The sequence below is a fragment of the Pseudophryne corroboree genome, chromosome 1, assembly GCF_028390025.1.
Source record: "Pseudophryne corroboree isolate aPseCor3 chromosome 1, aPseCor3.hap2, whole genome shotgun sequence".
Lineage (NCBI taxonomy): Eukaryota > Metazoa > Chordata > Amphibia > Anura > Myobatrachidae > Pseudophryne > Pseudophryne corroboree.
This window is the reverse complement of record NC_086444.1, coordinates 423,969,639-423,982,529: the sequence shown is the minus strand read 5'-3', so window position 1 is coordinate 423,982,529 and position 12,891 is coordinate 423,969,639. Positions and strand designations below refer to the sequence as shown.

Sequence of the window (12,891 nt, the reverse complement as noted above, 5' to 3'; positions counted from 1 at the left end):
ATATGAAACTATGTACAGGAAGTTGACGGTCTGCTTCAGTAACCTAGCGCCATCTACTCTAGTATAATGTATGCAAAGAGTGCTGCAAACAATTTAATATCTTATGTACTGCAGTGTTTTTGATCGTGAGGATGATGGAAAGGCCGCTATGGAGCGGAGGCAAGCTGAGAGGAAGAAGGAACTCATGAAAGCACAAAGCCTTCCTAAGACATCACCTGCTCAGTCTCGCAAGGCCATGATTGAGAAACTAGAGAAGGATAGTGGAAGGTAGGAAAGGTGGGAAGGGGCGGTGATCAACTGAGCTGGCCTGGGTGCTGCTTTGTTTTTTAAAAGCTCTGTTTCTTACGCTATTTTATTAACTTGACCTACAGTGTTCACTTACACTAGTATATAATGTATGTGCAGAAAAATGTCTGCTGCAGCTTTTATGTGTTTAATGTATGAAATATCTATTTCCTAAATCGTGCAGATTATTTTGTAAATGTGGAAATATATAATTTCTCTAACGTCCTAAGTGGATGCTGGGGACTCCGTCAGGACCATGGGGAATAGCGGCTCCGCAGGAGACAGGGCACAAAAGTAAAAGCTTTAGGATCAGGTGGTGTGCACTGGCTCCTCCCCCCATGACCCTCCTCCAAGCCTCAGTTAGATTTTTGTGCCCGGCCGAGAAGGGTGCAATCTAGGTGGCTCTCCTAAAGAGCTGCTTAGAGTAAAAGTTTGTTAGGTTTTTTATTTTCAGTGAGTCCTGCTGGCAACAGGCTCACTGCTACGAGGGACTTAGGGGAGAGAAGTGAACTCACCTGCGTGCAGGATGGATTGGCTTCTTAGGCTACTGGACACCATTAGCTCCAGAGGGAGTCGGAACACAGGTCTCACCCTGGGGTTCGTCCCGGAGCCGCGCCGCCGACCCCCTTGCAGATGCCGAAAAGTGAAGAGGTCCAGAAACGGCGGCAGAAGACTCTTCAGTCTTCATAAGGTAGCGCACAGCACTGCAGCTGTGCGCCATTGTTGTCAGCACACTTCATAGCAGCGGTCACTGAGGGTGCAGGGCGCTGGGGGGGGGCGCCCTGGGCAGCAATGATAGTACCTTATTCTGGCTAAAAATACATCACATATAGCCCCTGGGGGCTATATGGATGTATTTAACCCCTGCCAGGTCTCAGAAAAACGGGAGAAGAAGCCCGCCGAAAAGGGGGCGGGGCCTATTCTCCTCAGCACACAGCGCCATTTTCCCTCACAGAAATGCTGGTGGGAAGGCTCCCAGGCTCTCCCCTGCACTGCACTACAGAAACAGGGTTAAAACAGAGAGGGGGGGCACTTATTTGGCGATATGTATATATATTAAAATGCTATAAGGGAAAAACACATATAAAGGTTGTCCCTGTATAATTATAGCGTTTTTGGTGTGTGCTGGCAAACTCTCCCTCTGTCTCCCCAAAGGGCTAGTGGGGTCCTGTCCTCTATCAGAGCATTCCCTGTGTGTGTGCTGTGTGTCGGTACGTGTGTGTCGACATGTATGAGGACGATGTTGGTGAGGAGGCGGAGCAATTGCCTGAAATGGTGATGTCACTCTCTAGGGAGTCGACACCGGAATGGATGGCTTATTTAAGGAATTACGTGATAATGTCAACACGCTGCAAGGTCGGTTGACGACATGAGACGGCCGGCAAACAAATTAGTACCTGTCCAGGCGTCTCAAACACCGTCAGGGGCTGTAAAACGCTCATTTACCTCAGTCGGTCGACACAGACACGGACACTGACTCCAGTGTCGACGGTGAAGAAACAAACGTATTTTCCTTTAGGGCCACACGTTACATGTTAAGGGCAATGAAGGAGGTGTTACATATTTCTGATACTACAAGTACCACAAGAAGGGTATTATGTGGGGTGTGAAAAAACTACCTGTAGTTTTTCCTGAATCAGATAAATTAAATGAAGTGTGTGATGATGCGTGGGTTTCCCCCGATAGAAAATTATTGGCGGTATACCCTTTCCCGCCAGAAGTTGGGGCGCGTTGGGAAACACCCTTTAGGGTGGATAAGGCGCTCACACGCTTATCAAAACAAGTGGCGGTACCGTCTCCAGATAGGGCCGCCCTCAAGGAGCCAGCTGAGAGGCTGGAAAATATCCTAAAAAGGTATATACACACATACTGGTGTTATACTGCGACCAGCGATCGCCTCAGCCTGGATGTGCAGCGCTGGGGTGGCTTGGTCGGATTCCCTGACTGAAAATATTGATACCCTTGACAGGGACAGTATTTTATTGACTATAGAGCATTTAAAGGATGCATTTCTATATATGCGAGATGCACAGAGGGATATTTGCACTCTGGCATCAAGAGTAAGTGCGATGTCCATATCTGCCAGAAGATGTTTATGGACACGACAGTGGTCAGGTGATGCAGATTCCAACATTGAAGTATTGCCGTATAAAGGGGAGGAGTTATTTGGGGTCGGTCCATCGGACCTGGTGGCCTCGGCAACAGCTGGAAAATCCACCTTTTTTACCCCAAATCACATCTCAGCAGAAAAAGACACCGTATTTTCAGCCTCAGTCCTTTCGTCCCCATAAGGGCAAGCGGGCAAAAGGCCAGTCATATCTGCCCAGGGATAGAGGAAAGGGAAGAAGACTGCAGCAGGCAGCCCATTCCCAGGAACAGAAGCCCTCCACAGCTTCTGCCAAGTCCTCAGCATGACGCTGGGGCCGTACAAGCGGACTCAAGTGCGGTGGGGGGTCGTCTCAAGAGTTTCAGCGCGTAGTGGGCTCACTCGCAAGTGGACCCCTGGATCCTACAAGTAGTATCCCAGGGGTACAGAGATTCGAGACGTCTCCCCCTCGCAGGCTCCTGATGTCTGCTTTACCAACGTCTTCCTCCGACAGGGAGGCAGTATTGGAAACAATTCACAAGCTGTATTCCCAGCAGGTGATAATCAAAGTACCCCTCCTACAACAAGGAAAGGGGTATTATTCCACACTATATTGTGGTACTGAAGCCAGACGGCTCGGTGAGACCTATTCTAAATGGGAAATCTTTGAACACTTACATACAAAGGTTCAAATCAAGATGGAGTCACTCAGAGCAGTGATAGCGAACCAGGAAGAAGGGGACTATATGGTGTCCCTGGACATCAAGGATGCTTACCTCCATGTCCCAAATTGCCCTTCTCACCAAGGGTACCTCAGGTTCGTGGTACGGAACTGTCACTATCAGTTTCAGACGCTGCCGTTTGGATTGTCCACGGCACCCCGGGTCTTTACCAAAGTAATGGCCAAAATGATGATTCTTCTTCAAAGAAAAGGCGTCTTAATTATCCCTTACTTGGACGATCTCCTGATAAGGGCAAGGTCCAGAGAACAGTTGGAAGTCGGAGTAGCACTATCTCAAGTAGTTCTACGACAGCAGGGGTGGATTCTAAATATCCAAAATCACAGCCGTTTCCGACGACACGTCTGCTGTTCCTAGGGATGGTTCTGGACACAGTCCAGAAAAAGGTGTTTCTCCCGGAGGAGAAAGCCAGGGAGTTATCCGAGCTAGTCAGGAACCTCCTAAAACCAGGAAAAGTCAGTGCATCATTGCACAAGAGTCCTGGGAAAAATGGTGGCTTATTACGAAGCGATTCCATTCGGCAGATTCCACGCAAGAACTTTTCAGTGGGATCTGCTGGACAAATGGTCCGGATCGCATTTTCAGATGCATCAGCGGATAACCCTATCTCCAAGGACAAGGGTGTCTCTCCTGTGGTGGTTACAGAGTGCTCATCTTCTAGAGGGCCGCAGATTCGGCATTCAGGATTGGATGCTGGTGACCACGGAGGCCAGCCTGAGAGGCTGGGGAGCAGTCACACAGGGAAAAAATTTCCAGGGAGTGTGATCAAGTCTGGAGATTTTTCTCCACATAAATATACTGGAGCTAAGGGCAATTTACAATGCTCTAAGCTTAGCAAGACCTCTGCTTCAAGGTCAGCCGGTATTGATCCAGTGGGACAACATCACGGCAGTCGCCCACGTAAACAGACAGGGCGGCACAAGAAGCAGGAGGGCAATGGCAGAAACTGCAAGGATTTTTCGCTGGGCGGAAAATCATGTGATAGCACTGTCAGCAGTGTTCATTCCGGGAGTGGACAACTGGGAAGCAGACTTCCTCAGCAGGCACAACCTCCACCCGGGAGAGTGGGGACTTCATCGGGAAGTCTTCCACATGATTGTGAACCGTTGGAAAAGACCAAAGGTGGACATGATGGCGTCCCGCCTGAACAAAAAACTGGACAAGTATTGCGCCAGGTCAAAAGACTCTCAGGCAATAGCTGTGGACGTTTCTGGTAACACCGTGGGTGTACCAGTCGGTGTATGTCTTCCCTCCTCTGCTTCTCATACCCAAGGTATTGAGAATTATAAGACGTAGAGGAGTAAGAACTATACTCGTGGCTCCGGATTGGCCAAGAAGGACTTGGTACCCGGAACTTCAAGAGATGCTCACAGAGGACTCATGGCCTCTGCCGCTAAGAAGGGACTTGCTTCAGCAAGTACCATGTCTGTTCCAAGACTTACCGCGGCTGCGTTTGACGGCATGGCGGTTGAACGCCGGATCCTAAGGGAAAAAGGCATTCCGGAAGAGGTCATTCCTACCCTGGTCAAGCCAGGAAGGAGGTGACCGCACAACATTATCACCACATGTGGCGAAAATATGTTGCATGGTGTGAGGCCAGGAAGGCCCCATGAAGAAATTTCAACTCGGTCGTTTCCTGCATTTCCTGCAAACAGGAGTGTCTATGGGCCTCAAATTGGGGTCCATTAAGGTTCAAATTTCGGCCCTGTCGATTTTCTTCCAGAAAGAATTGGCTTCAGTTCCTGAAGTCCAGAAGTTTGTCAAGGGAGTACTGCATATACAACCCCCTTTTGTGCCTCCAGTGGCACTGTGGGATCTCAACGTAGTTCTGGGATTCCTAAAATCACATTAGTTTAAACCGCTCAAATCTGTGGATTTGAAATATCTCACAGGGAAAGTGACCATGCTGTTGGCCCTGGCCTCGGCCAGGCGAGTGTCAGAATTGGCGGCGTTTGTCTCAAAAAAGCCCATATCTGATTGTCCATTCGGACAGGGCAGAGCTGCGGACTCATCCCCAGTTTCTCCCTAAGGTGGTGTCAGTGTTTCACCTGAACCAGCTTATTGTGGTACCTGCGGCTACTAGGGACTTGGAGGACTCCAAGTTGCTAGATGTTGTCAGGGCCCTGAAAATATAGTTTCCAGGACGGCTGGAGTCAGGAAAACTGACTTGCTGTTATCCTGTATGCACCCAACAAACTGGGTGCTCTTGCTTCTAAGCAGACGATTGCTAGTTGGATGTGTAGTACAATTCAGTTTGCACATTCTGTGGCAGGCCTGCCACAGCCAAAATATGTAAATGCCCATTCCACAAGGAAGGTGGGCTCATCTTGGGCGGCTGCCCGAGGGGTCTCTGCTTTACAACTTTGCCGAGCTGATACTTGGTCAGGGCCACACCCTGACTGAGGAGGACCTGGAGTTCTCTCATTCGGTGCTGCAGAGTCATCCGCACTCTCCCGCCCGTTTGGGAGCTTTGGTATAATCCCCATGGTCCTGACGGAGTCCCCAGCATCCACTTAGGACGTTAGAGAAAATAAGAATTTACTTACCGATAATTCTATTTCTCGTAGTCCGTAGTGGATGCTGGGCGCCCATCCCAAGTGCGGATTGTCTGCAATATTTGTACATAGTTATTGTTACAAAAATCGGGTTATTATTGTTGTGAGCCATCTTTTCAGAGGCTCCGCTGTTATCATGCTGTTAACTGGGTTCAGATCACAGGTTGTACAGTGTGATTGGTGTGGCTGGTATGAGTCTTACCCGGGATTCAAAATCCTTCCTTATTGTGTACGCTCGTCCGGGCACAGTATCCTAACTGAGGCTTGGAGGAGGGTCATGGGGGGAGGAGCCAGTGCACACCACCTAGTCCTAAAGCTTTTACTTTTGTGCCCTGTCTCCTGCGGAGCCGCTATTCCCCATGGTCCTGACGGAGTCCCCAGCATCCACTACGGACTACGAGAAATAGAATTATCGGTAAGTAAATTCTTATTTTTACAAACATGCTGTCTTGATGACAAACTTCTAAGATGTGAGAAAACAAAATATTGCAACAGCGATTACCTATTTTCTATGCTTTATTGTGTCATTCAAAAATACATACATACCCTGCTCCTCAACTTGCAGTGCAGAAAAACTGAATTGAACGGCCTACAGCAGTTTCTTTGCTGCTGTAAAAATTCCATAGGAATAAAATCATGGTGGGGATAATTTGACAAAAAAAGAGTGGTTCCCAGTGTTCAGGCGATAAGAGACAACTCCATTAAATACAGTCTAAAGCAAATGTTTGTAGTAGTCTCCGTAGAAATCCAAACGTTGTGGATATGAATAACAAGACCAAGAACTGATCTAGAGGATTTATACACGTATATACCAATATGTTGCCTATACTTAAGCATGCTACTCTCTGTTGTGCCCGTGTGCACAAACCAGCTGAATGGTGGTGATACAATACACCGGTGACCCCAAACGTAGCTCTGCTACTACCAGTAAATGTGGAAATAGATACTTACACTTATGAACAGTATGACTCAGATATATTGCACAATGGTAACATGAAGAAGAAGAAAAACTATGTAGTGGTGTACTGTAGCGCAGTGAAAATGAGAAAAAAAATCCTCTTTATACACTCATCCTTAAGAGTATACTAAGCATTAAGAAAGAGCTAGGTATATGGGTCTTCAAATTCTTCCCCAGTGACGCTCCACATATGATAGTTGCATGGAAAAGTAAAAAAAAAATTCTAGTCTATTATCTTTGGCGTTTTATCATATTAAAAAAAAATAATAGATTATAAGTAAAGTTAAAAGCATAATCAATAAAAACACCACAAGGAAAAGATTAGCCACCTACCAGAGGTTTTTAGGAATACCGGGTACTACAAAGATCTTCCCCATCTTCGCCAACCACGTTAAAGCTGTGTGAGAAGTAGGTAAAGCATCCTCTCCAGTTGACTGACGCTTGCCAAAGTTCTTTTTCAAGGTGTGTGTGTGTGTGTAAACTCTCACAGCAAGACGCTGAGCAATGACATAATCAACAAGTGATAAAATAAAAAAGGGTGACAATGGACTATGGGTGCTCCACCCATTTCTATATCTTCATCCTGTAGGGGTGGTTTTTAGGTGCTGCCTTCACAGTCATTTGGTTACACGTAACCTCACTGGTCTGTCTGAGAATTGGAGCGATTTGTGGAGCACTAGTCCTGACACCTACTTGTGTCTTGGAATAGTCATCACTGGGTGACTAACTGCCACTACAGAAAGTGTGTCAGAGAATTACAAAAGAGGTGTCTTCCTTCCATGCTCTGTTGGGACCTGCTGCTAGCCGCTACTGGAAGTAGAAACTGGCATCTGCATGGCTGCAGGGCCCCCAGGCCCAATTAGGGCCATCCTGCTCAGTATTACACCTCTTCCTTGACCAGATTTAATGGCAAATTGTCTCATGTGTTGCGGCTATTGGTTCTCGGGTCAACTAGTATTATCAGTGACTCAAGTCTGAACTGGGCACTTTCCGAAGTCCCCTGACCTCATTCAGTCCCTGCTGATAATTAGTTACTGTATCATTTCACCTATGAGGAGACACCTCATTAAACCTCTTGGTCATAGTCCAGAAAATTCTGATACCTTTTCTTCAGCCTGATATGTTTACTGGGTTCTATTTAATTCAGAACATTGTGATTCTACATTGAGATGATGCATCTACCGATGAAGAGTTATCTCTTCATCCATTGGATGTTAGGGCACTGAAGACTTATCTTCTGGTCATCTATGATGCCCTTGAAAGAGGATGGCTTGCATCAAAGCAGATGATGGCTAGATGAATCACCCATGTTCTTCAGCATGTCTACAATTGTGCAGGAAACCCTGTTAAGGCACATTCAACCAGATCAGCATGCACGTCATGGGCAATGTTCAATGGAGCTTTAGCTGTCGGCAGTCACTTGGCCCTGCCTTCGTGTATTGTTTATTTTGTCAAAAGGGTGCAGCGCACCTCAAGATCATACCCTACCAGAGCGTCTGCTTTGGGATGTCCAATGCTCCCCATTCTAACCAGTTAAAAAATAGGATTTGCATACTTATGTTAAATCCTTTTTCAAATAATCCTTTGTGAGACACTGAGTGTACACCCTTTTTGAGCTCTTATTCTCCTTTTAAAGGTTTAACAAACCTAAAGGTGTCTTTGAGGGGACTATGATTCTCTTGTTTTGTCCTATGGGGCTTGGTTAGAAAAATTAACTGTTTTCATTGGAGGATGGTGAACATGTTCTAACATATTTAAATTGCCAAAGTTTTAATGGAGGCTCTATAACCCAGTGGTAAAGTGATCACCTGTGGATTCTGGGAGAATGTTTTTACTCAAGTATAAATATTCTGGTTTTCCTGTGTAAAGTCTTGAGTTTGTAGAATGAGTCTAGAATTGCTAGAGTACTTAGGTCAATAAAATAAACGGAAGCTGTGATTCTCCACAATCTTGTGTGTTTCTCTCATAGCCAATCAAGTCCAGCCTTTGCCAAAGTTGCTACTCCCCGCACTGCTGCATTTGGTGTTCCTAATGCTAACAGTATCAAGCAGATGTTGTTAGACTGGTGTAAAGCGAAAACCCGAGGTTACGAGGTATGTGTTCTGGAGACTTACCAACTTGTCTTAGATGGCTTTGCTTGAAAACATCTACTGTGCTAATAGTTCTCCATTCAATTAGTCTTCATTCCATTGAAGTTGGCAGAAAAGTGTTGGAATGGCTTACTGACAGCACATACTTCTGCCTTTCAGCATGTGAGCATCCAGAACTTCTCTTCCAGCTGGAGCGATGGAATGGCATTCTGTGCCTTGGTCCATAACTTCTTCCCTGAGGCATTTGATTACAATCAACTCCATCCGCAAAACAGGAGGCAGAATTTTGACCTGGCTTTCTCTGCTGCAGAGTACGTATCCATTTTGGTCATGGGCTTGTCTGTTTTGTTACCTATTCCCGTTTTTGGGGTGTCTTGCTATGATTGTTTGTGCAATGATATAAAAATGTTATATATTCATAGAAAGTCCTAACCCTGCCTTATGTATTGACATTTTATAAACCTCTGCTAGATGTATGCCAGCATACATGCACCAATGTGTGATCATGGCATTATTATCAAAGCTGTGGATTAGTTTTGTATGAAGTTATGAAATGCTAAATGATTAAATACAGTTTACCGAAATGGCTATGGAGGTGCTTAATAAGTGATGGAAGATAAGGTTTATGAAGACGCCATTGTGTTCTGTGTATTACTGCTGGCAGACCTATTTATGTAACACCCACTGACACCAAAAGAATAGTTTCTTATCATTGCATTCCCTCATATAATGCTCTCCTGAATTATTCTCTGCTGCAACATTTCTTGTATATGATTGAGCCTAAAGCCTAATATTGTCACTATTAACCTGTTTTTGTCTGCTTTCTATGAGTCTTATTAGCTTCCGATTATTTTGCTTACTAGTGAAAATGCTTTTTCTTTTTGTTTCAAAAACATGAATATTTTTCTGTTTTGTTTAATCAAATGATTTCTCAGTAACAAATGATATGGAATGCTTTGGAGTTGTCAGTTTCTGTATTTGTGGAAGAGAGGCTACAGTTCCCTGGGGTGGTAAATAGTTTGTATAATGACAGTCCACTCTGCAGTCAGACTCTTCCTTCTCCTGTCGCACACACTGCACTGCTGATCAGCTATCTAACCTCATGCCTTTCACCTTTAATCCAATCAAGCTGGCTTCTCTGCCCTAATGAGTTCTAGATCATGTGCTAACGTGTCTCCTTGGTATGCTGCATATACTAACTGCATTCTTTTCTGGATGTGCAAAGCTTCCATTGAACTGTAAATCCTACAAACATTAACTTACTGCTTACATTTATTGGGCTTTTAGTACAGAGGATGTTCACATCCTGATGGTGCATTTTCTCCAACACCTTCTACTATTCATAGCAGCATAGCACAGTGGAAACCAGTTCCCAGTGGTCCTACCACTAGCAAGACGCAGTCTGCTCCAAGTCATATTCACAAGGTGTCACTTCCTGGAGATTGGCCACACGCACTACGAGCGAGAGGCCACACCTCATTATATTGGAACCTTGTTAGTGGACAGTTCTGTGGATTTGGAGATGTTTAATATCTTTGATTTTTAAGGCACCACAAACTGTCTGCAGCCAGGGGTGGATTGGGAATTGAATGTGGCCCTGGAAAAAAAAAAACCAAAGCAGCCTCATGTAGGTAGGGCCAAATAAACTGTAGGTGGTACCAACACAAAAGTATGCAGGGTTAAATATATTTTTTCCTAGTAGTAGAAAATAATAAATAATTCCAATTTGCCTCTGCCTTCCTAAAAGTTATAGCATCACCCTGACTACCATACAATATCATACACCAATAATTAATTGAGCATTTCTTAAAATTAACATTTCCAGCATCATCACAACATAATTAACCATTTATGAAATCATTAACTCCTTAATTCCTATTATAAATTGGCCCTATATTTATCGTATTCATTAATCCCTCCAATTATATACCTCAATCTCCTCAAAAGAACCCCTTCATCTTACTTGGCCCATTAAGCACATTAATTCTGTCACCTCATTGTAACATGAGCCAATCATCCTAACTATCCTTCTTATACTCAGGAGTAGGCAACATCTAGCCCCCTAGCTGCTGTGGCACTATGCATCCCAGCATTCCCTGACACATTTTTAGCATGCCCTAACAACAAAACTGAGGCTGGGCATGCTGGGATGTGTAGTTCCGCTGCAGTGCTGGACATTGCCTATCCCTTTCATACTTCTCGATACTTTCCCTTAATTATAGTCCTACCTCAGTCCAGCTCCGCTCACCTATTTAATGATGTGATACCACACATTGCAGCCTCTGTTTAGGAGTCTGGTTTCTGGCAGCATGTTAGGGCCCCCAGTGAGGTGGTAGCAGTAGTGCACTGTGGAATAGGCAGCACTGCCCCTACAAGTGAAATACTTCATTCTGGTTCCCACTGACCACCTGCCTGTGGTGCATGGGTATATACATAAATATTCACACATACTGTAGGTACATGCTCACATGCATAGATACTCGTATACATATATACACACGTGCATCATTACACATAGGTACACACATGTACATATGCTCTTAAACACACAGTACACGTATACAAAAGTACATCCATTTTCACATGAGCAAAACACTTGTCGGCATACTGCCACAGTAAGTTAAAGTGTGTGTGCAGTTGCTATTACAAAGTAGGGATGACCATTGACCGTCGATGATTCAAAATCATCAATGGTCTATACCTAAAATACTTTTACCATCGATGAGGGACAACCATATAGTGCCCCACAATCCCTCCCCCCAACCACCTGGTCGATGGTATAAATCCACCCAGTGGTTTTGGGGATAATTTTTTTTTTCTTTTTTCTACAAGATGCCCAGACACCGAGCATAGCTCCGCCCTGATACCTGCAAAGCCCCACCCCCAGGTTCTAATTGGCTTGCATCCCAGTAATTGGAAATCAGGAATGACCATCGGTGGGTGAAGCGATAGATGGTTCCCATGCAGATAGTTTTACATCATCGAGGTTAATCATCAATGTGACCATCGATGGTTATCCCACTTATGGCCAGCTCTATTACACAGCCCTATTTCTGGGGATGTCTGGGTCCTGCTGCGGCCTCTGTGTGAGGGCCAGGAAGTACAGGCATACACTGCATGGCAGCTCAGCCATACAAGAGGCAGAATGTGTAGTACTATTTTCAGGAGGCTTCAGATCACCTACCCACATGCAACTGCACTGCTACCCATTCATTGCCCCCTTTGTCAGTTGCCCTCCAGCCTTTATTCCTGATAAGACTTATGACCAATATGTAACACAGAACAAACCATTTACATAGAAACAGTATGATCAATCAGAAGTACAGTAAAATAAATAAATCTTAGGGACATACAGCAATAAAATGCCTAGGCAAGGGGAGGACAATTGCAGATTTTCCCTGGAATGGGGAAGTTATAGAATTTTTATGTACCTTACTACAAACACAGTGGTGTTTGTATTCAACCACAAGAATATCCTTACAATAATGCATGTTAGAAGATTTTAGATGTCTTAATAACCAAACAAAAAAAAAAATATTAGAAAATCTAATGGAAGGAGGTGATTGTGTGAAATACATCCTGCTCAATGACTTGCATCTTATACTCTTTATATGGAAAATACAGTAATGACTAGCACATGGGCACTTTGGTCCTGATTCATAGTTTCATGTAAGGCGGTCGCATCTGCCATTCTCATAGTGCACATGCGTCTGAGGCAAACGTACATGGATCTATGGAGCTATGCTTAACAGCGCACAAAAGGGTTGAATCTCCACTGGAGGATATATTGGTGTAGTTGGGGTGGTGACAGGGCATTTTCACTCATAAGTTTTCTGTCGGTCTATTAAGATTTAAAGCATACCCAAAAATCTATCAATTTCCGACTGACCTGTTACACCCATGGTAGGGCTGGTGCTAATGTGTGGCGATGCCACGCTCACAAGTGTATGTGCAAGGGGCTGTGCAGCCACATAGTTCTGGCAAACTTGGACTACAGGTGCAAAATGGCTGCTATAATTAAGCATGCAATGTATCTGCTTTGTGTGACTGAGTCGGCCCCTCTTTGTGCGCTGTTCTGAGCTCCTGGTCTACACTCAGTGGGCATGGTAAATGGCAGCTGTCCTACTAGCGGAGGGGTGACCATAGAAAGCGCTAGAACCCTCATGACAGAAACACT

At 45.0% G+C, this 12,891-nt stretch overlaps 1 protein-coding gene across 2 annotated transcripts in view; it reads left to right on the top strand.

Annotated features, from left to right (window-relative positions):
* Positions 1–12,891, top strand: part of SMTN (smoothelin) — a 291,316-nt gene that overhangs the window by 260,304 nt on the left and 18,121 nt on the right. For both annotated transcript variants that reach the window (XM_063913408.1, XM_063913409.1), the window contains exons 16-18: positions 115–267; positions 8,594–8,717; positions 8,874–9,025. In XM_063913408.1, the coding sequence (XP_063769478.1) occupies positions 115–267; positions 8,594–8,717; positions 8,874–9,025 (429 nt within the window). The remainder of the gene's footprint in view (positions 1–114; positions 268–8,593; positions 8,718–8,873; positions 9,026–12,891) is intronic.